This window comes from Stegodyphus dumicola, chromosome 2, assembly GCF_044657685.1.
Source record: "Stegodyphus dumicola isolate Sdum_Otavi_A_Nest chromosome 2, ASM4465768v1".
NCBI classification, from domain to species: domain Eukaryota; kingdom Metazoa; phylum Arthropoda; class Arachnida; order Araneae; family Eresidae; genus Stegodyphus; species Stegodyphus dumicola.
Genome location: NC_140769.1, coordinates 796,671 through 821,219, shown reverse-complemented (window position 1 = coordinate 821,219; position 24,549 = coordinate 796,671). Strand labels below are relative to the sequence as shown.

The window sequence follows — 24,549 nt, the reverse complement described above, 5'->3', positions numbered from 1 at the left end:
CGATCGCATCCACCTCAGTGTACCACTTCATGTGATGACAGGAACATTGTGCGCATGGCAGTGACGGATCTCTCAGTCACATCACGAATCATAGCACAGCACATTCAGTCTATAACGCATCATCCAGTGTCTGCGGGTGCCATTCGACGCCGTTTACAGCAGAGTGGTCTGTCCGCAAGACGTCCATTGCTTCGTCTACCCTTGACGCAGAACCACAGACGTCTCCGCCGCCAATGGTGCCGTGAAGAAGGAGGAGACACCGTGGAGAGGGGATGCTGAAGAGCTGCGTTATGCACCGCCACACTGGTCCTGCACCGGGTATTATGGTATGGGCGGTATTGGATATCACTTTCGCACTCCTCTAATATGCATTGCCGGTACTTTAAACCGCCAGCGCTACATCTCTGAGGTGTTAGAGCCAGTTGTCCTTCCTTACCTTCAGGGCTTGCCCACAACCATATTTCAACAGAATAATGCGCGACCACACGTGGCAAGCATTGTCCAAGGGTTCTTCGTCAATCGCCAGATTGAAGTGCTTCCCTGGCCGGCTCGCTGTCCAGATCTTTCGCCGATAGAAAACGTGGTCCATGGTTGCTGAACGATTTTCCTAGATTACATTTCAAGCTGCCACACCAGATCAACGTTGGCAACGTGTGGAAGCTGCTTGGTCTGCTGTGCCCCAAGAACACATCCAAAGTCTCTTTGAATCAATGCCGAGGCGTGTGGCAGCGGTGATCTCCAACAATGGGGGCGGCTACTCTGGCTACTGATCCTGGAAGAACCACACTTCACAGAAGTCTATAAATTTAATCATTTGATACTTGGTCAACATGTTATCTACTAAATAAATTTTGTTGCGATATCTCTTCTTAGTGTTGCAATTTGGGTGGCCAGCAGTGCAGTGTACTATAAGAAAGTGTTATAGTGTTAAGTTCGAAAATCCTGTGAAGAAAAAGAGAAATTTATAGAATTTCCTGTAATCGAACTCGAACTGAAGATTTCAGAAATAACATACTTGTTAAATTTTAGGTGAAACGAAGAAAAGAATTTAAAGGCACTTCAAATAAAACTATTAAATTTTTATTGCTTTTTTGTGTGAACAAGGATTTTCTTTCATGTTATATTTGAAAAATAAATACGGAACAAAATTAAAAGTGCATCCTTATTTAAAATAGCTTATACAAATAGCTTATAGTTTGTGCAAATTGAAAAATATGTATATTTTTTTAAAGATTTCTATTAAAAATTTGAGAAATAATCATTGGAAAGTGTACTGGTGGTACTGGTGGTACTGAAGTTTTTCAGTTTTTATTTAGATGTTACGCGTTAGTCAAAAGGTTGAAGACCACTGATTTAAGCGCTTTCCACCGCTGACATCACTTTCTTACGCAAGTGAGAGACTCCAAACACAAAGGGAAGAAGCAAGTTCATTTTTTGTGCCGACATCGAGTTAGTGACGTCATACGGTAACAAAACATGTAACAAGGTTTGTAGAAAAACAAGGTTGGCTTTTGTAGAAAAACAAGGTTTTGAGCTGAAGTCACTTATACAACTGGGAGAATTGAAGACAAAAAGGGAATGGATACTTTTGTGCGAGCTAAGAACATGGACCTTAGGAAGCAGTGACGTCACACAAGAGCAAAACTTATTACAGAGTAACCTTGAGATATACTGCGTGATCTCCTTTTAACACTGACGAGAGTGTCTCGTTGTTGACACCTGACGATAATTTTCAAATCGACGTGTTTGTTTCGCGGGAAACGGTGAAATGTTTGTTTCTTAAATTCCAATAAATCTTTACATATAATAAAAGGAAGAGTCTGTGTGTGTGACTTTCGTTCATGCTGCGCGTAAGCTAATAGATTCATGGCTACGAAATTTGGTACATAGGTGCGTCTAGAAGAGAGCCAGTGCACCTTTTTTTCAAAATTCGGATCAGATTTTTTTTTTAATTTAATTTTTTTTGATTAAATCGCATCATTTTGAATTGTTTCATTCTTTTAGAAATGTGGTTTCGGCAACAGTTTTTCATTTAGTGCTTTGTATTCACTGCTGACTGTTGAAAATATGAGATTAAAATGTTGCTTATTTTTGATTTTTGGACGCGCAACACGCACATCTCAATCTTCTTATTCTGACGAGCATGTGTCTGGCGAGACACAACAGAAAGAATTTCCTTTCTCTCTCTCTCTTTATTAGCTAATGGCAAAGAGGTTTGTATATTTTGAATTATGTCACCCACAAAGCACAATTTTGACTGGTTATTGCTTTCTGATGATAGGTTCATTTTCTTAGAAATGTTGTTTTGGCAACAGTTTTTCATTCATCGCTTTGGATAATGGACTGCTGACTGCTTTCTCTTGAAAATATGAGATTTATTGCTTATTTTATTGTAATTTTTTAATATTGTATTTTAGTTATATATATGATTTTAATTATATAAAAAGTTTTGCATGATTATTTTAGGAAACAAAGTTCTTAACTTTCTTCATACCATTTGAATTCTTAAGATTTTGCAATGGGAAGTTGCTTAATTTATTGATTAGGATAATTTTTAGTAAGGGATTCGCTTATTTCATTGTAATATTTTTATATGTATAATACATTTTTATCGAATTTTTTTAATAAAGTTGTGCTGCAGAGTAGAATTCTGTGCATTTTTTAAATTTAATGTTTGACGATCCCTTTATTCATTTTCACGGTACATTTAAAAGCCAGACGAAGGCTGACAGCTTTGCGGCTATTAAGCTAATATATGAAAAGTTTAGAAACATTGCAACAATACTTAAAAACAGCAATATAATCGATGTAATTAAATATTTACAAAAACGCAAAAAGTATGAAATAAAATTAAGGATTTTTCGCTTGCTAAGTGTTCTCTTCAAATTTGCATGACGTAGTGTTCTCTAAATGCTTTTCAATACTATCCTTTTATATTTTAATATCCTTTTAATAGTTAAATTGTTCGATTTTGGTATTTTTAAGGACGTCTTCCATGGACGAGAGTAGCAGCTCTGACGACGATAGCGAGTCCGAATACGGTTTACTACCGAAGAAAACAAGAAAAGATAAAGTGGTCGTCCACTGGGTATCTTACGTGGAAAAGGAACAGCGTGTCTTGCTCTTCACTCAGGATGACAGAATTGCCAGAATAGCAAGAAAGGTAAAAGATTCATACTTGTTTCTCCGCCGCACAACCGGTATAGTAATTAGCGTATCCGGAATTCGAATTCGTGCCGAAGGGCCCGAGTTCGAATCCTGGATACGCTGGATGTCGCGGAACGGGATACGCTCTATGTCCCGGAAAAGGCATGGATGTTTCTAAATGTATAGTGTCGGTGCGTCATGGCGGCACTCTAGGCGGCGAGCATAAAATATTCTCGTGTGGTTTGGTAGAAGGAGAGAGGGGGGGTTCCCGGTTAATGTTATGATTCGGATATAAGGTATTTCTCCCGATTTCTTAGCATATCTTCGTCGTGTAGTGCCCAGCACGATCGACGCGTATTCAAGAGGTCCGTGGTTCGAGACCCGGCAAGAGCATTGCTCATTTTTCATCTCTCCTGCTTCGAAATAACCTAATGACTCTACAGTGGCGCCCGAACTGAAAAAGGAGGTGCATGATGAATTTCCACCGCCAAGATTTGGCGACTGGATCCCCTAATCCCCAGTCGCCCCTTCAAAGAGGGAGTATATAAGGTATTTCTCCCGCCTTCTTAGCATGCCTTAGTGGTGTAGTGGTCAGCACGCCCGACGCGTATTCGAGTCCCGGCGAGGGCCTTGCTCATTTTTCATCTCTCCTGCTTCGAAATAACCTAATGACTCTTAACCTAATTATCGCTTATTGGAATCCGCAGTTCAGTTTGTAGAGACATTAGGTATTTTTGGAAGCAGGAGACATGAAAAATGAGCAAACGCCTTCGCCGAGAATCGAACCACGGTGCTCTGGAATACGTGTCCAGCGTGCAGACCACTACACCAGGCACCGAAGGCAGGCTAAGAAGGCGGGAGAAATACCTTATAAGTTAATATGATTAAACTTTTGTGGAATAAATTTTGAGACTAAGTCACCAAATGAAAAATGAATTCGCCAAATAAGGTCGAAATAGATTGCAAGAATTGCTAAGTGAGACAGAAATGTCTCCAAGTGAAGGAATAAGTTGCCAAGCAGCTTGGTTTCGATTTCAGTCAACTATTTAAAATTAGGCAGAAAAGCATCATTGGTTTGACGTAGATCTGGAATACTGATTCTGAGGCTAATCGGACTTAAATGATTTTACTTGTACGAAGTAAAGGAATTATTGTAACCATGGAAAATTTCTGGTGCCGTATTTTAACGAAAATAACCATTTTGACCGCTATCGAATGCAATTTAACGATGTTTTTGTGCGACATCTGTACGTATGAACGGAATAAAGGACCCTTTTTTCCCAAAAAACTGTTTCTTTTTTATTTGTCTAATTTCTTTCATACATCGTGTTAGATTTATTATAGTATTTGAATGGAACATGTGGCAAAGGTTTGATAAATCTTCAGATGATATAAATTTTGTGCATTTTGAATCATAAAATGAATGAGATGTAACGCTGTTAAGTGAACTTAGCGCCAGAGTGTCGGTATGGTAAACCAATATAGTGAATTTTAAAGAGTGCATTTATTGAGTTTTATGCGCTATCGAGTAAGTAGATTTAATTCAATTCAATAGGTTTAAATGAAATGCAGAGAAAAATTCGTATAATTTAAGCAAGGAAGTCATGTGGTGTACATATCAGATTTTTTAATTGAATGTCTGTATTTTTAACCAATTTCGATTAAAGTGTTTTAGCAACTGCGACTTCCGTCCTATTGACCGTATTATCGAGAAAGAGGTAAATATCAATTTGTTTCAGTACCTGAAAGAGTCTTTATTATTTAAACTGATTATATTTAGATAGCTAATGTTAGTAGAATTATAATTAATTTTGTTTTTTACCCCGTGCAATGCAGCGCGAGCCATATTTGAAGAGAAACTACGCCGGAAAAGTAAAAATACAGGAGCACGTGCTTTTAGCATTAAATAAATAGATATCTCGTAATTTATATTTAAACCGAGTAAATGTAATTCACTACTATGTTAGCTGTAACCGTAAAGCCGGACAGAGAACATCTGAGCTCAGTTGCTTTTTAGTTAGCTGCTGTTCTTATTATTGATCGGATTTTATCTTTCTCTGCGCTTTAGATTGCGTTCTATTTAACGTTTTAGTAGTTTGAAGGATAGGTACTGATTATTACTGCGTGATATTGTGAACACTTGTACAAATATTTCTGAGACAAATTACAGTATCCTTTTATATTTCTTTTGATAAGAATAAATTTTATTAATATTTTATCGGCCTTGTCTATTCAATCTGTTAAGAACCCGTACGCGCGCAACAATATGTTTTTTATGAATATTTTGATGCTATTATTATAACATATCTCATATTGATCTTTAGCCCTGTTTTGTGTTTGAAATCATGTGAGTTTTATGTATTGGTTTATGTCTGAATATCTCATCTTTTCCCTTCATTGTATTAAATAACTGCTCCTGTCTTAAATCTGTGCTTCTCTATATCTTGTATAGACAGTTCATAATTAGTACATTTTACAAATGCGATAGCCTTACACTTTGCAACTTCATTATTTGTCGATGAATCGAAGCAGTAATGCATTTTCGCAATCCACATTCCAGATTCGTCGTCCAAGTATCTGCCGTTATAAAAAGCATACTTAATCAAGTTCTTAAAATGAGGAACATTGAATTGATGTAGTGAAAAGGACTGCAGGGCCAGAAAACTATCGCGATGCCAAATGTGCTCCTGTGTCTCGATAATGATTGTGTCCGTTATGTAACGAACAAAAGATTTTTAGTGTCTGAAAAAATGTATATTCAGAGGCTGGATCTTTCCCGTAGACCAGTACCAGGTACCATTTCTCATTGTAAAACTTTATCATCAGATACTTTGGAAGCAGACAATGCATTAACATATAAGAAATAAAGGCGCCATTACGGGAATATGTCCATCTATACACACTTCAATGATACTTTGTGGGTTCTGTAGCTTCTGAACGCTTGTCCCTCTGCTCCTAAGCCTTGTGATATAAGCTTTCAGAAAACATACGGATTTCCGGGAAAACGGTATCAAAGGAGAGAAGGTTTACTTGCCAGGGTAAGATCGATGATGATGGCAAACCGTACCTCGTTAGTTTTGATTCCGCCGTTTAGACAAGACCTCTTTGTTTCAACGTTTTGCATATGAACAGCTGTTGTTATATCAGGAAACTGAAGTACAAGGTGTGACACACAAAAGAAGAGAGAGAGATTGGTCCAATAAATCATTGTGCTTACAGAATCAGTTCTCCGTGACATTATCACCTTCAAAGTAGTCCCCGTCAGCATTCACACACTTCTGCATTCGGTGCAGCCATTGCTGGTAACAGTTTTGAAACGAGGTTTTTGGAAGGCCCTTCAGGAGATTCTCCGTTTTTGCCTGAGCCTCTTCAACTGAGATAAAATGGCTTCCCTTTAAGCAAGATTTAACTTTAGGAAATAAAAAGAAGTTGCATGGAGCCAAATTAGCTGAATAAGGATGATGCCCCGTCACAGTAATGTTTCTGCTGGTCAGAAACTGCTTGACAGGTAGGGCCGTGTGAGCGGGTGCATTGTCCTTAGCAACAGCCATCAATCACTCCACAACTGTGGTCTTTTTCCTAATTTTTTCACGAAGTCTTTTTAGTACTTCAATATAATAGTATTGATTAACAGTCTGACCATAGGGAACACATTCAATCATAATGAACGTGTTGGGTTGAATGGCATAAGCGGTTTTCAGGGAAAAGGTACAACGTGGGAGATGATGAACGTGCTGGGCCCCTGAAAACCGCTTATGCCATTCAAACACACGTGCACGAGACAAAGTTTTATCTCCCTAAGCCTCGGTTAACATGTGAAATGTTAGCTAGAAACTTGACGTTTATTCTCTGTTCGGTTTTTTACATTAGACATTTTTCCGGCAGAATGCAGTTGCATATGTTCACTCATTGCATTGACGCAATACTCCCCACTGGCGTGGTCGGTTAAGTCGAAACTAGCCTCATGGATAGAGGAGCTCTGTGGCATGACGTCACCAAAACGGTTGTTGCCAATTCCACTCTGTTTTCAAGCTACAGTCTTGTGTTTTTGTGTCACACCTCGTACCTCAAATCTACATTTTCAGTTGCTTTGTTTTATATGCTTGTCGACAATCTGAATGAATTGCCGATTTCTCTTGTACATTGTCTATGATCCTGAAATGTTAACATTTATATTTTCACAGAGTGTAGACGGAGAACGTGCATCCATGGAATTCTTCTTGTCGCTACGTGGAGTTGGTGTATCTCTCATTAATGATGCTTATCGCGAAGTGGCCTACGCTAGTTTGACATCCTGTCCAGCAATCTGGGAAATCGAGATTAACCACTCGTGGAAGCTTCTGACACTGGAGCTGTCGGCTTGGCTTGAAGATAAGTGGTCAGCTGACCAGCATAAAGCACAACTCAAGGAGTATCTTCAGGTGAGTACACAGTTTTGACATCTACTCGATGCGGCATTATATGTGGATTAAAGTTTAAAAATTATGTTTGAGAATAAAGGCAATTATACCCAGAAAATCCTGCCTTAACTACCTTTTTTTCCTTTTTCTACTCCAGAGATAAATATTTTGCGTTCAAAACTGGCTTTATAAATATTTCTTTCTCCCTTTCACCAGAGCTGCTCCACCCCCCCAGGGGAGTTGACTCTCTAGAGAACTCTGTAAAGCTACTGGCAGGAATCTGTACCTAGGCAGTCTCAACCACGAGAGTATAAAATTTATGAACCTAGTGGTTTTAGAGACTCCGGAAAGGTCACTTATAGGCCGGCCTCCCGGTAGTCGGGCGAGTCCTAGAGCAGTGAGGTTAGTGGTTCTGGAGACCCCGGAAAGGTCACTTATTGGTCGGTTCCCGGTAGTTTGGCTTGTCGTAGAACAGTGAGGTTAGTGGTTCTGGAGACCCGGAAAGGTCATTTATTGGCCGCCCCCCCGGTAGTCTGGCGTGTCCTAGAGAAGTGAATTTAGTGGTTCTGGAGACCCCGGAAAGGTCATTTATTAGCCAGCCACCCGGTAGTCTGGTGTGCCCTAGAGCAGTGAGGTTAGTGGGTCTGGAGACCCTGGAAAGGTCACTTATTGGCCAGCCACCCGATAGTCTGGCGTATTTTAGAGCAATGAGGCTCTAGTAGCCCGGGGAAACGTCCCGATTTCCGGGGTGCCACTGCAACTGGCAGCCCCAGCGACTGGCAGATATCATGGTAGCATTTAGACGACTAGTGTCACCGTATGGCGATTAGTGTCTGTGCTTTCAAGGTGCGGGCAACGAGTTTGAACCCCCAGATCTGATCTGAAGGTGCACTGGCCCTGTAGTGCCGGCACCTAGCTTGACGAAGCACGTAAGTTAGAACTAGTTCCCTTTCACCAGCTCTCAAGACCTAAATAGAAATTCTCCTCTTTCTCACAGTAAGGGATGTTAAATACCTTCTCATGACCCAGAAGCAAAAATTCATGTCTGATCCCCAGTCCTTTATCTGATAATTAATAAAGTTGATCCCCTAAAAGCACGCTTTTGAACAAGCTTTGTAAGGTCTGCTTGTTTATCTTTTAATGTGACTACTGAAGTACGTATAGGAACTACACAGGAGAAGGGTAAAAAGAACCCTTTATTAACTATTTAAAATTCACAATGCGTCCACTTGATGCTAACACACTACGCGTCACTCGGGCGATAACTCAAATAACAAGAGCTATTGAGCTAAAAATTCGAATATATTAACAAACAATAGAATTACTCCACATGGCTCAGATAATCCTGTTTCCGCGTCGAAATCTAGTAGCAGCAAAGTAATAGCTGCTACTTCACGTTAACAAGAGATAACTGCGGAAACGGAAGCTCACGCTACAGAGGTACAGCGCTTGCACAAACTCTCTAACTTTCCCTTCTATAATTTGGTAATAGAACAAATAATGCGGAAAATTAGATCTACGAAATTCATAACCATTCCTGATCTTACTTCAGGCTACTTTCAAACAGCCATCAACCCAGAAGGCGTGAATAATTTTCATCCCTAAAAGACTCAAAAGTCGCAAGTCCGATGGCGACCAGTCCTTTTAATGGGTTTGATTTTCTAATACAAACAAGTATGTCTTACATTTGGCACTCCAGTTTATTATTGAATCCAATGGCTAACGATCAGGACGGTCAATCATCCCCACAAGACTCAGAAGTCTCAGGCCAGATGGGGACCAGTCCAGGATGGGTTTGGTTTTCTAATACAAACTAGTAGATCTTACATTTGGCACCCCAGTTTGTTATCAAATCCTATGGCCAACGATCAGGACAGAAAATCATTCCAAGACTCAGAAAAGTCGCAGGACCGATGGTGACCAGTCCTTTGGATGGGTTTGTATTATTTTCTAATAAAAACAAGTAGATCTTACATTTGGCACCCCAATTTATTATCGAATCCGATTGCCAACGATCAGGATGGACAGTCATCCCCACAAGACTCAGAAAGTCGCCGTACCGATGACGACCAGCCCTGTGGATGGGTTTGGTTTTCTAATACAAACAAGCAGATTTTGTATTTGACACCCCAATTTATTATCGAATCCGATGGCCAACGATTGGGACGGGGATGAAGACTCAGAAATCGCAGGCTCGATGGCGACCAACCCTTCGGATTGGTTTGGTTTCCTAATACAAACAACTATATCTCATATTTGACACCCCAATTTATTATCGAATCTGATGGACGACGATCAGAACCAGTGGCGGCTGGCTCGTGGCTAAAATTTGTGGGGGGTGTGCTGTTCCAAAAAAAAATTTAAACTTTGTTTCAAAATTGTGTAAGAGGAAATAAACATGTATAAAAAGAAAATTTATTTTGAAACTTCATGAAATCTTACAAGAAAATAATTAAACATTTCTTAATTACTTTAACCCCAATTGTTACACTTCAATCTTTGTCTATTCATTTAAAAATGAAGTCCATTCTTCTTGTTTTAATTTGCGCGAAAAAATTAATAATTTTCTCCTTGATCTCTGGATGGCAACTGAATAAATTTTTCTTTATTGAAAGCAATGCAAGCGCATTTAGTCTTTCCGAATTCCTAGTGCTTCTTAGAAAAGTTTTCATTTTTTTCAATGTTAAAAAGCAGCGTTCTGCCTCTGATGTAGTCATGGGAACCCTCAAGAGAACTTTTATCAGTTTCGTAATTTCACTAAGAACACCATCTAGATTATTTTGGAAAATAAATTTCAGTAGCTCAATTAATTTGCAGTATCCATGGATATCAGACCTACAATAGAATACTTTTAATTCAATTTCAAGATTTTCTTTGTCAATCATTGCATATGCTTTAGTGGTCAGTACTATTTCTTCTGTAGAATGATCATTCCTAAAACTAGCGAAGCATTTCTTGTTAAACAATTTAGAAGCTGCTAAGTGTTTAGTGGAAGAATATCTGTGCATTATATCAATACATAAAGTCACATATTTCCTTAGCTTCTGCCATCAGTGTCTTTGAAAAGTTATCACAGTACTTTGAGTTTCTTAATTCTAAAATAGCAGTTTTGAAATTTGTTATGTATCCATTAACATTAAGGACACTAATTTCTTTGGATTGCATTTAGTTTGTAGAGACATTAAGATTTTTTGGAAGCCGGAAAGATGAAAAATTAGCAACTGCCTTCGCCGGGAATCGAACCACGGACCTCTGAAATACCGTCTCAGTGTGCTGACCACTACACCTCGAAGGCACGCTAGGAAAGCGGGAGATATACCTTATATACTCCCCTTTTTAAAGGGCGACAGGTTTTTTTAGGGGACCCAATCGCCAAATCCTGGGTGTGGAGAGTCATCATCCACAACCCTTTTAGTTCGGGCACCACGGTAGAGACATTAGGATTTTTTGGAAGCCGGAGAGATGAAAAATTAGCAACCACCTTCGCTGAAATACCGGCTCAGTGTGCTGACCACTACACCACGAAGGCATACTAGGAAAGCGGGAGATATACCTTATAAGTTATATATTACTTCAACATGAGGCATCTGATAAAAAAGCTCTAAGCAAAGTTTGAAATTATCATCTTTTAGATATTTTAAAATTTAATTCGTGTTGCTTTTGCAATAGTTTGATCTGCATTTGATGTTGATTGAATTTCAGAAAGGCAATTTTTTAAAGGTTGCAAATTTTCACGAATTCTGTTTATGGTCCGTTTGATGAAATTCCACTTTGTGGGGGAGTAAAAAAAAAGTTACGTTTCCAACAACATGCCAAAATTTCGGCACTGCAAGAGCGACAGTGCTCTTCTCTCTACCCGGCTCTTTCTGTATGCGCATGCGCAGAACAGCCAAACACCACGACGCTAGAACTGTGAAGCGCACAGTTCCAAACAGAGACTTTCGTTCGTTTTTCACAAAGTGTTTTATGGCTGCTAACATTAAGCTTAACCCCTTAACTGCCGCGGGCGTATATATACGCCTTGCTCAGCCGATGCGTTAACTGCCCCAGATGCGCCCAGATGCGCAGCCGATGCGTTAACTTTGCGAATAATTTTAGGTGTAGCAGCGCAAAGCAAATGATAGCAGTTTGGAAGGACGTATATATACGCCTGGGGCAGTTAACGCATCGGCTGAGCAAGGCGTATATATACGCCCGCGGCAGTTAAGGGGTTAAGGATTCTGTTTTATAAAAGTTGACTGAAGGGCACACTACATTAAATATTAAAAATAATAATAAGTGTAAATAGGGGTGCTGCAGTTCCACATTGCTTATAACAAGCCGCCACTGATCAGAACGTACAGTCATCCCCACAAGACTCAGAAAACGTTGCAGGCCCCGATGGCGACCAGCCCTTTACATGGGTTTGGTTTCCTAACACAAACAAGCAGATCTTACGAGTTGTATTTCCATTGCAATTCCAAATAAAAGAAGATTAAAATGCGTTTATATTTCCCGCCTTTTTAAATGAATTTTCGTTTATATTATCCTGCTACAATTCCGTTGTGAAAAGAGCATGCATGACCAATGAAGCCATCAATCAACTCTTTTCATTTTCTCAGCATTCTGGTGTCAGAAAACACGAAGCGAAGGTTCTCTCTTGGCGGTGGCGATCCCGGCCACATTTAATATCGACGAGTCTGTCTTGGGGGGGGACGATGAGTTGGTTAATAGTAAGAATCTAGAATAAAATCGGCATTTGTTATGCAGAAAAAAAAACGAAAAGCACTGTGTAATAGCTCTATGTGACGCATTGTATCTAACAGAGTTCTAAAATGAATCTAAGTACCTCATAAATTTTTACATTTGTGGTTTGGTGGCATTTGTGTCTAAATCAACATACAATCTAGTTTAAAAGAAAATTTATTAGAATACCGAAACATATTAATTTAACGTAAAATCTATTTAACATTTCATCCGTAGCCTTCAAGCTGCATCTAACAAATCCAGATTTCAAACTGTTGCCACTTAAACTAAACTAAATGGCGCAACAGTCCGAGTCGGCCGCGGCCTGCAGTGCCCTTTTTCTGCTTTCTTGACCTTTGGGCCTGGAATGCATCAGCATATGCCCTCGACAAGTGGTCAGCTTGTCTCCCTCAAGCGAACTTGGTACTAATTTTATCGACCCACTTAAGGGATGAAAGGCTGAGTCAACCTTGCTCAGCCCGGGGATCGAACCCCGGACCTGTGGTGAAGCTGCGCGATGCGCTAGCCACTTCGCCACCGGGCGGTGTTGACACTTACCGTTCTCTAAATCAGTGCGCTTCTACTGATTTTCGAGTTGTTATTCAGAGCAGAGAAAAGTGTATATTCAAACCTGAACATCCCGGCCTCCCATCGACGGCTGTCCAACATCATTTGGAAATGGGAGCAGACTGATATTGCAAACGGCTCGACGAAAGATTCCATCTGAGGTTCTGACGTCTGCGACTGGTACTAGTCCATCCGGACCAATAAATATCTGCTCAATGCAAGCTAATTTCTACTTCATTTGAGTCTTGTTTTTAACCTTCATCAAAACTAGTTGTCCTGCTTTAAGATTGGATTTCGGTTGATTCCATTTAGAACGGGTCTTCAGAAATCGGCTCTAAGTTTCTGAATTAAAGTCCACCTAGAAGACTACAGTGCACATGGCACTATAGAAAGAATCTGCAGTGCCATGTGGTTCTGGTATCGACAAAAGCGGAGCTACTATAAGGGAATGACCTGGAGTCAGAGGCTCAAGATCCGTTCGTTGGACAGCAGAAATAGGTGACAGAGGTTGAGAGTTCAAGCAAGCTTCTATTGGAGTAATTAATGTATCTTAACTCCCTCCGAAGTCTAAATTGTTGTTTTTGCGACCATTATAAAAATTCTCTTCGCTGATATTATGTTAGCGTCCTACAATCCACCAAAATGTGGGAAAGAAGGAGGACTAAAATTCCACATTATGCTTTCTTCGGAACTAAAGCACTGAACATGATCCGATCTACAAATTCTAAAGAGGTTCAAGAACATTTTTCTCTGCCTTGAAGTTTGTAGCGTTATCACTCAAAGCAATATCTTCTAAGACATGCTAGAAATGCTTCAGTAGAGAAATTCGATATGTTACACACCTGAATGTACTAGAGCAAATAATTATTGCGATGTATGATTTTAAAATAACTCCAGATCTTTTCAACTTATGTTTGGTAATAACTGGTACTGCAAAGTCTATTCCTATTTTTTAATGGACCAATTTGGTCGGTTTATAGTTTGGTTTCTTGTCCGAAAACAAGTCATGCATTTATGTCATGCAACATATCTGACTTTGTCTTGTCCAACTCAAACTTCCACCAACTCGTAAAAGAACTTCCATCTGTCAAGAAATATTGGGCCATATAAAAAGTCTCCGCGGCTTTTTGGTACATTTTTGAACAAAATTGTTCTTAATTGAAAATCAGTTTTAATCAAGTACATATTGTCCATTATTATCTATGACCTCTTGCCATTTTACAGGTAGCTTCGTAATTCCATCGGTGTAGAACTTCTGTGGTTTATTGTCAAAAACATTGGCCAAGTGATTTTCAGTGACTCTTCGGTCGGCCAATTCTTTACTATCAAGAGAGTACTGAAGAGATCAAAACAAATGGTAGTCAGACGGTGCAAGGTCCGGATCAAACATTCCCAACCAAGTTCCGTCAATTTGTTCCGTTTACAAGATGTGTGTGGCCGCGCATTGTCATGATGGAACACAACTCCCTTTCTGTTGGCCGATTCCGGTCTATCTTTCTGCATTGCTTCGTTCAAACGGTCGAGTTGTGCACAGTACAGGGCCGAATTGATGGTTTCGCCAGGTTGCAGCAGCTCATAATGGGCGATTCCGAATTCTTTGAAATCAAAGTTTCCGGAGCACACGTTCGTTTGAGACAATCGGGTAAGTATTGCCTGATATCTAGGCGTCAACACCACCTACTGGCAAAAATCTGCGGAGACATTTTATATGACCCAATACATTGTAAGGATTATGTTCATTTTTCTAGCAGTTAATTTTTAGTTTAAAGTTACTTTCCTATCTTCCTGAATTTCAGCTTACAACTTCTGGCCAGAACGTTTTTTCAGAATCGCGTTTGAATGCAAATGAGGAGAAGTATTTAATTGTGAAGTTCTACTGATTTCTTGAGAGAGCCAGAGATTCTGACTAGCACGCATTCTCCTTTTTAGGCTACTCTCTCTCTCTCTTAAGATATTATTACACTCGGCCGTACTTTAGGGCGTTATAGCTTCGCCGTTGATTAGAATTAAGGCGCCAACTCTGTTAGAACCTTGATTGCTTCGACTATATCTTTTTAGTTAGATTAATCAAGTTTAATTTCTTAGTTTCCTGAGTTCAAGCCCGAGTGGAAGCTTTATTGTAACTCCAAAAAAAGTGTCTTCTGCTAAACTTTATTCGGAGGGGGTGTTAAACTTTAAACTGGCTCACGAACTCAAGCAATCATTCGCTTAGCAGTTCTTAAGTTTCTTCAACTTTAATTGTAACTTAAAAGTACACAGGTTGGAATCTTACAACATTTAACCCTTTGTTGCATCATGTCCACTGGTAGACAAAAGTTTAAATTTGTTTATTCTTCTATAAATGCCTTAACATATTCCATTGCTGTATTTATTCATTCTATATTATTAGAACTTTCAACTGTCGATCCTAGATGGCTGTATAGCATCACTAAGTAAAGCATTGCTATTTGGAAAATCGCTGTTACTTCTGTTTCCGAGTTAGTACCATTTCTCATAGTAAACATTATATAATATTGCTCACATTTTCTTATACTGCCATTTTTCATTCATAATTAGTTATTTTAGACATTTTATTTTAAATGTCAGTTTGAGAAAATTGTGGAGTGGGTAGATAAAGATCTACCGAAAAGAGTGAATTGAAACCCAAATGGACTGCTTATCGAGCCAAAACACCACTGGAAATGTTTATGTTTGGCAAGGAATTTCTAGAACATTGGACATTTGAATCCAATAGGTACAGGTTACAAAATTGTAGCAAAATGAATTCAATCACAATCGACGAAATTAAGGTATTTTGGGGATCTGTGTGTACATGTCAGTTGTAGGTTTACCGTTTAGAAGATGGTAACTGATCATTGCCAACAAGGCAGGAAAGGATTTCCAATGCAGTGACCGTAAATCGTTGGGAAGAGATTTGTATGCATGTACGTATATGCATGCTGTCCACTGTAGTGAACAAACTGTAGTAATTATTTAAAACAAAATTTGAATAAAATTAAATGTTTTTATTACTACTAAGATTATTTTAAGTAGAAAAAATACAAACCTTTTCGTTTAACTTTTCTAGATTATTTGTATGCAATAAAGGGTTAAAGATGAAACCTTACTATTTCTTGGAACTGGTCATTTCGACAGCAAGCACTTCATTCCATATTGAAACTCAGAATATTGTGCACTTTTGACTAAAACTTTTATCTCATTCTGTAATCCAGAAGCGAATTTCTCTTCTTAATGTCTACTATTTTTCAAAAGCAACACCACGTAGTAAGTCAAATCAATTTACTAAATGGCGAATACTTTTTGCTGAATTCGATCTCAAAAGAATTTTTACCTGTGGCTGTTGAGTTTATCACAACTCATTTTGAAAGTTCAAGCTTTTATTTATCTTCGAATTATTTTACTGCTTCTGCGAGTTTAGGCAAAGAATTGATACTATGCAATAACCATCTAGACCCATGACACCACATATCACTGTTTCGTTAGTTCAGCTAAAGTTATTCCTTTCATAGCTTTTATCTTCGTAATTCTCATTTAGAGTTTCATTCTCATTTAGAATGTCATTTAGAGTTTCATCACCACGACAATAATTCCAGGACTCAGGTGACGTTTTCTATCGTATTGATATTACTCGATGTCGCATGAATGGCTTCCATTCATTCAAATCGTCCATTATCCGAATCAATTGGAACCGAACCCCATTCGGATAATCAAAAATTCGGATAATTGAATTTTTTCAGAAGAAAGGGTATACGTACACTTTCGTCGAAATTAATTACTGTATATGCTGTATATTGAAAATGGAAGAAAAAAAACTATTTTTAAAGAAAAAGAGGTTTTATTTACCGTATTTGCCGGCGTATAAGACGCACCCCATTTTTTATGCACATTTTTAAAGGATAAAACTTTATTACTGATCCTTATAATGAATTTGCAGTATTTTAAATATAAAGTAATGCAAAGTAATACTTTCGGAAAATACCGAATCTATCGGGGGAAAGAATACCTTTTAATCTTTTTCGTCAAAATCCAGACACTCATCTCCAGAGGTATCGGGTTGTCCTGAAAATAATGTAGGTTTTTGCAATTGTTTATATTTCCTGTACATTTTTAGCAACGAAAGTATTTTGAATTAAATTGGTTTATATATCATTTTGAAGCCCTATTTTCGCTCTATTTGTCTATAATAATCGTTTTGTTCCAAAATAATTAAAAAAAAATATTTATTAGTTTTTTTTTTTTTTTTTTTTTTTTTTTTTTTTTTTTTTTTTTTTGTTTTTTTGTTTAGATGTCAAAACGGGCAAATTTAATTTTATGAGTAGAAGCTAGGCCACAAAGCAACACAAACGGCTCGAAATGTCAACGAAATATGGGGCAAGAAAGAATGTTAATGAATCTACAGTTCAACGGTGGTACCAAAAGTTGCACTGTGGAGAATTTGACTTGGAAGATCAAGAGCATCTTGGACGTTTTTCAGCTGGTGATGATGACGATTTGAAGACTTTAGCTGAAACAAAACCGTTCAAGAGCTTGCGGAGGAGCTTGGCATAAGTAAAACAACGATTTCTGATCACTTGAATTGTATAGGAAAGTCAAAGAAGCTCGATATGTGGGTGCCTCACGAATTGAGTGAAAATTTTTAAAAAATCGCCGTTTTGAAGTGTCTTCTGCTCTTCTTCTCCGCAACAAAAACGACCTTTTTTTTTTTTTTTTTTTTTTTGATTGAATTGTTATGCGCGATGAAAATTAGATTCTCTATAACAACCGGCGACATTCGGCTCAGCGGTTGGATCGCGATCAGACAACACAACAGTTTCCAAAGCCAAATTTTCACCAAAAGAAAATCATGGTGATTGTTTGGTGGTCTGCGGCCGGTCTCATCTACTTAAATCTGGACGAAACGATTACGGCAGATAAGTACTGTAAGCAAATCGACGAAAGGAACCAAAAATTGCATTGGTCAACAAAAAGTGGCCAGTTCTTCTCCACGACGATGCTCGGTCGCACGTCGTGCAACTGACCCTACAAAAATTAAACGAATTGGGATACGAGACTCTCTCTTTTCCCCCATATTGTCCTGACCTCTCGCCAAATGATTACCACTTTTTCAAACATCTGGATAACATTCTGCAGAAGAAATGCTTCAGAAACCAAGACGAGGCCAAAAACGCCTTTGACAACTTTATCGCGTCCAAGACTCTAGAATTTTATTCTACCGGCTTAAATAAACTTATATCTCGTTGGCAAAAATGCATTGATTCGGCTGCTGCTTATTTTGATTAATAAAATTGTTTTGAAGTTGAGTTATGGATACTTTAAAGATATAGGTTAAAACTTGCATTATTTTTCGGACAACCTAATAAATGAAGAGTCACTTGAGATTTCTTCTAAATCAGCTTCTGAGTCCTCATACAACACATTGTCCTCTGTACCATCCACTGCATTACTAATGCCACACTTCTTAAATGATTTAACCACGGTCTCTGTTTTCACAGCTCCCATGAAGCTCGGACCCATTCACAAGGAAACTTTGCAAGGAAACAAGAAATCGTTTAGTTTTTTAATCAAAAATTCGGTGAAGTGTTAAAAAATACGAAATAGATAATAAACCAAATTCCAAAGTTCAAATTTGGGCTTAGAGATGCCCATTTTCGCAGTAGGATTACATCATTCAAAATTGGATGGCTCTAGGTACCGTTGTTTTATCACAATGCGAGAAACATGCATACATTTATGCAAATTCTTCATTATTTAATTTCTTCGAATATAATACAGGGCGATAATATTCGGTAGCAACAGTTTGAAAAATGATACAGAGTTTTAAAGATTTCGACGCAAAATGCCAAAATGAAAACAATAGTCCATGAACAAAGCCCTTTTGAACTAATAAATTCCATAAACGTTTTTTTAAAAAAAGCTTTAAATATTTAAATCATTACCACTATGCTCTAATACTTATTGTTATAACTTTATTGCCTAGTTAATGTGAAATATCAAGTAGGAAACTTTTATAATTCGATTAAGGGTAAGGCCTTGTTGCCGTGGTACGTAGCTGTTACACCGTGGTACTCAGCTGTTACATTCAACAGGAGGTAGAACTGGCTGATAAGGCATATAATAAATTCTCTGTTGATTACCCTATAATACTGTGTTCTGATAACCTCTTGTATTCATTGTATGGAAGTTTCATTATAACCACGTACACCATTTTTAATTGTAGGTGGATCTAAGCAAAATGCAGATGATGAAGCCATTCTTTGGTCAGCTCAGACGCTTCTACAGTCCAGCCTTTTGGTGCCAAATCCGAAAATCGCGCAATCAAACTTATGCTCATCTCAGAATCCATAGATTCCAGGTAAGTGCTGCGAATCCAATATACTCTTGAAGCAAAATTGGAACTGGTAAGTGCAATACAAGGTCTCTCTTGAAAGTAATGCGTGCCATTTTCTTCTGTCGCATTGCCGCTTGCACAGAAGGGTTGGGGCGATTTTTGGCGGTACATGGATACCGAGTTTGTGCAAGTCTTTAACTTGTTATACTGGCTTTGTCTAGCGGCGATTTTAGCGTCAAAAATTAAGTCAAAGGAGCACCCAATTCTAGATAAAAATATGTAGAGATATTAGGATCTTTTCGAAGCCGGTGAGATGAAAAATGAGCTATCGCCTTCTCCGGGAATCGAACCACGGACCTCTGGAATACCGGTCCAGCGTGCAGAACCACTACACCACGAAGGAAGGCCAGGAAAGTGGGAGAAACATCTTATATGTTCAACTAATCAGGTTACCATAAATGAAACAACAAATTGGCGATAAATGAAACAACAACTTCGCGATAATACAAGGGGTACCCTTCTGTCTACTCTAACTGTCAAGACATATTTTTCTTGACACGACTGTATTATATCTTGCCGTATTATATTGATTTAAATTAGTAACTCTGTTGAGTTTAATAATTTAATTTAATTTAATAAGCATTTTATGTAAAATAATATATAAGATGTTTTTGTGCAATATTTTATACAAATACATCGTTACACATGACATATTCATTTTAATAGAGTAAGGTGCCGACAAGATTCCAGAGTGATTCCGTTTTCCATTCAGATTTCGTAAAAATATAAATTTCCTACTTGTATGAGTGATTTCTCTGGACTAGCCGATTAAAATTTCAAGAAGGTTTGACGAATCATGTAAATCTTGTAACTGTATAGTTTTAAAATCGATAATATAACTTGTGTTATATCAAAAGTTTAATTATTAAGCTAAACAAATTTAATACAAGTATAATAGAGCAAGATATAATACCGTCATGTAAAGAAAATATGTCATGATGGCGAAATGGTCACGGTGAAATGGCGACGGCGAAAAGTCCTAGACGCTGGGTGGAGTCTTTGGAACACAGCGCGACCAGCGCCAGTCGGCTCCGAGCTCCTGAAGAGTCGCAGTTCACAAGAGAGTCACACAAGAGTCGAGTGAAACAGTGAGTGTTTGGTCGAAATCAAGATGGAAAAAACTCTCGAGCAGCGATACGGAAAACGTTTTATTTCAAACTTGAGAAAACGCTTTCGGAGGCGTTTGAATGGAGAATAAAAAAGATATTTGATTGTCGGAGATTAAAAAATCCCTCAAAGGACAGCATTTGGGGATCTTGCAAAACATCAAGATAGCTACGACGTGGTTCCTAAAGAACATCCATTTGAAGGACTTCTTGGACGCATATAAAGCATGGAAACCTTGTTGGAACAAGTGTGTTAAAGCAGAAAGGATGTATTTCGAAGATTATTGAGCGCGCATATAAAGCATGGAAACCTTGTTCTTGTTGGAACAAGTGTGTTAAAGCAGGAAGGATGTATTTCGGAGAATATTGAGTCTAATCTGTTCAATAAATTTCTTAAGAGGTATCAAAAACCCCTATACCGACAATGTTAAATTGGCCATTTTCGATGTACCTTTTCTCAAAATCTGCTATAGATACACGCTTGAAATTGTTTATGTGATTAAAGTATTGCTAGTTGATTTTTAAATGATAGAGTAATTTACAGAATATTTTGTTAGGCATAGCAAAATTTAGCTCTTTTCTCACACAATTTTTTAATTTTTTTTTATCTTAGTTTATCATAAAAAGTTTGTTTTAGGAAATATTAGGAAACCTAATAAATAAGCCATAAAAATTTTAGATACCTGTGAACAGTAGTTCCTGAGAAAAGGTACATCGAGTATTAAAAAATCACGTTTGGAGAAAAATTCGTTTTTATGTAAAAATCCTCATCTATCAAAGCATTCGATGACAAATTAAAACTAGATTTTTTACAGTTCTAATTTTCATAGGGATTAAAGAATGATATTTTAGAAAGATATAAGTGCAGAGAATCTGAAAATGCAAAAATCTGAGATCACCATTTTTTGAAGATTTCTAGGTTCCATTACCCCTTAAAAAAATGGGTGCATTACTTTCGGGCAGACCTTGTACGTTGCATATTAATAATAATATTACTGAATATGTTACATACTAATCCTCCAATTCTCTGAAAAAATCGAATTAATATTTTCAGGACAACTATTTCCTCTTACTGACTTTGCGAACATGCTGGAGTCCTGAGTAGAACAGGAAGTTTACTTAAAACTAAAATAGCAAAATTAAGTAAGAACTAAACTCATATGCTTTGCAAAGACTAGTAACGCGAAGACTGGCCTTTTAATCTTTACGTATGTTACGTTAATCTTTACATATGTAGTACGCAGAATGCGGGAAAACTACAATACGTCCTCAGTATCGAGAGGACAATATTCTGCCCTTAAAGGCGGACAGCAACTAACTGAAAAGCACGCGTGAGGTAAGGTAGCGAGAAGTCCTCTCCCTCTAACTCCTTCTTGGCTAAAAGCCACAACTTAAATACTTAACAGTTTTCAAGCTCAGTTTGCATAACTAAAACTAACCGCGTTTATTCTAGTCGGAAGTGGAAAACAAGAGAGACAGTAAAGATTTAAAATAAAATAAACGTTAGTAAAACTTAAAATCGTTACAATATGACTAAAGAACGTGCTCGTGTCCTGCCCAACGTTCTACTGATCAGTCTGAGTTCATTCAAGTTATAAGGTATTTCTCCCACCTTCTTGGCATACCTTCGTGGTGTGGTGGTCTGCACGCTCAGCGCGTAATTGAGATATCCGTGGTTCGATTCCCGGCGAAGGCGTTACTAATTTTTCATCTTGCCTGCTTCCAAAAATACTTAATGTCTCTATAGTGGCGCCCGAATTAAAAGGGTATTGGATGAGGACTCCGCACATCCAGGATTTAGCGATTGGGTCCCCTAAAAACCCCAGTCGTCCTTTAAAATGAGAGTATATAAAGTATCTCTCTCGCTTTCCTAGTGTGCCTTCGTGGTGTAGTGGTTCTGTAAGCTGGGCCGGTATTGCAAAGATCCGTGGTTCAATTCCCGACGAAGGCGTTTGCTCATTTTTCACCTCTCCGGCTTTTCCAATTAACCTAATGTCTCTACAGTGGCGCCCGAACTAAAAGGGTGTTAAATGAAGATTCTCCTTACCCAGGATTTGGCGAGTGGGCCCCCTAAAAACCGCAGTCGCCGTTTAAAAGGGGAAGTGTATAAGGTATTCTCCCACCTTCTTGGCATGCCTTCATGGTGTGGTGGTTTGCACGCCCAGTGCGTAATTAAGAGATCCGTGGTTCGATTCTTTGAAAAGGCGTTGCTAATTCTTCATCTTGCCTGCTTTAAAAAATAACTAATGTTTCTACAACGTTAAAATCATTTTTTTATCTTTTCGCTCTTCTTCTTTTCTATCATCGCCTTTTCAAATAGCATGAACCAAGATGCTGATGGTACTGCTTCCTCTGAAAATATTAACTAAACCAAACAGTAACTAAGGTAGGCAAGTTCATTCATTTCATAATATCCTAAACCTAACTTCAAAACAATTCGTAGAATGCCAATCATAAAACTAGATATAAATGATAAAGCTTATAGCTAATGATAAAGCATTCTATTGAGAGTGTTGTTGGAATTTGAAAATTCACGATTTCAGACTAAAATTTTCCCACCTGTTTTCCAAAACTCAGGTCTTAAAACATAGAATTTCATTTAAAATTGCTTTACGATTCACTGCCGTTCGCAGCCTCTGAAGGTAGAATAGATCTGGACTCTTTTCTCAATTTACATCCCAAATATAAATAATACTGACAATGTAGGCTGTGCAAAAAAAAAAAAAAAAAAAAAAAAAAAAAAAAAACCGAAATTATAAATTACGCCCAAAGGGGCGTTTGTTTTTTTTAACGTTTTGTGTGTTACCTTATTTATTAAACATCATGTTCTACATATTCAAACTATAGAAATCAGTTCAATAGCAATATCGCAAATTAATTTTAAAATGAGCCTATCTTTAGAATTTCCGATACACAGTCTCTAGCGCAGGACAATTTTTTTTTCCTCGTACAGTGTTGGCGTTGCTCTCTTTGAAATCGTTAATTTTTTTAGTAAAAAAATTGGTTGAAGTGTTACAAAATCTGAAATCGGTAATAAAATAAATTTCAAATTCAAATTAGGGCTTCCGCATGCCCATATTCTATGGAAGATTACGTTCTTTAAATTTTGATGGCTGTAAGTACCGTTGTTTTATCACAATGTAAGAAACATACATACATTAATGCTGATTCTTCATTATTTAATTTCTTTAAATATAAGACAGGGCGAACTTCTTTAAATATAAGACAGTATTTTGTGGTAACCATTTGAAAAGTGAAGTTTAAAAGTTTTCGACGCAAAATACCAAAACGAAATTAATAGTCCTTCAAGGCAAATTGCCCCTTTGGACTAAAAAATGGCAATGGCAACACTGTACGTGGGAAAAAAATTGTATCTCCAGCGCGCCTAACCGTGTATCAGAAATTCTAAATCTATGCTCATTTAAAAATTAGTTTGTGATATTGCTGTTGAACTGAAGTTTATGGTTTAAGCGCAAAGAAAATTATATTTAATAAATAAAGGTAACGCACAAAATGTTAAATAAACGCCCCTTTGGGCGTAATGTAAAATCTGAAAGCTTTCATACTTCCCCCCCCCCCGATTTTAGTCAACCATTTAAAATTAGGTAAAAAAGCAACCTTACTTTGGCTTAGAAAATGAATAACTCTGTCGATTTTGAGGGCAATTCAAAATACAAGTCCGTCTTCTTGAGAAGGAAAAATATTTTTTCAAAATTTTCCCCCCGGCTTAAAAAAAAAAAAAAAAAAAAAAAAAAAAAAAAAAGGTTCCTTTGAAAAAACCAATACCAGACAAAAGTCGCTTTCTTGCTAATTTTAAATTTTACATTTCTGTGTTCTCTTGTACTGGATGAAGGATGCCCTCCAATTATTATGATTAAGGGTACAACATCAGTCAAATAAATTGTTAATTAAATAATAAATAAGTCAAATAATCAGTCAAATAATTAAATATTAATAATAATAATCGATCCTTCGTAAATCATATGTTGCGTTAAGGACACAATGAGGAATTCATAAGCAGATTCTTGCATTGTCCTTATTAAAATGTCTTGAAATTAGTTACAGCGGAACCTCGAGATACGAGCTCCTTTGTATACGAGAAATTCGAGATACGAAGAAAGTATGAGCAAAATATTCCTCTCTAAATACGAGTCTTGACTCGAAGAACCAGCAACGAGCCAGGCTCTTGGTATGCGTAATGCGTTTCCCAATCGGG

General features: G+C 37.8%; 1 protein-coding gene across 1 annotated transcript in view; it reads left to right on the top strand.

Moving 5' to 3' along the window:
- LOC118194141 (intermembrane lipid transfer protein VPS13A-like) overlaps positions 1-24,549 on the top strand; it is a 483,044-nt gene that overhangs the window by 397,007 nt on the left and 61,488 nt on the right. The window contains exons 61-63 of the mRNA XM_085810380.1: positions 2,986-3,163; positions 7,332-7,568; positions 19,057-19,191. Of these exons, the coding sequence (XP_085666506.1) occupies positions 2,986-3,163; positions 7,332-7,568; positions 19,057-19,191 (550 nt within the window). The remainder of the gene's footprint in view (positions 1-2,985; positions 3,164-7,331; positions 7,569-19,056; positions 19,192-24,549) is intronic.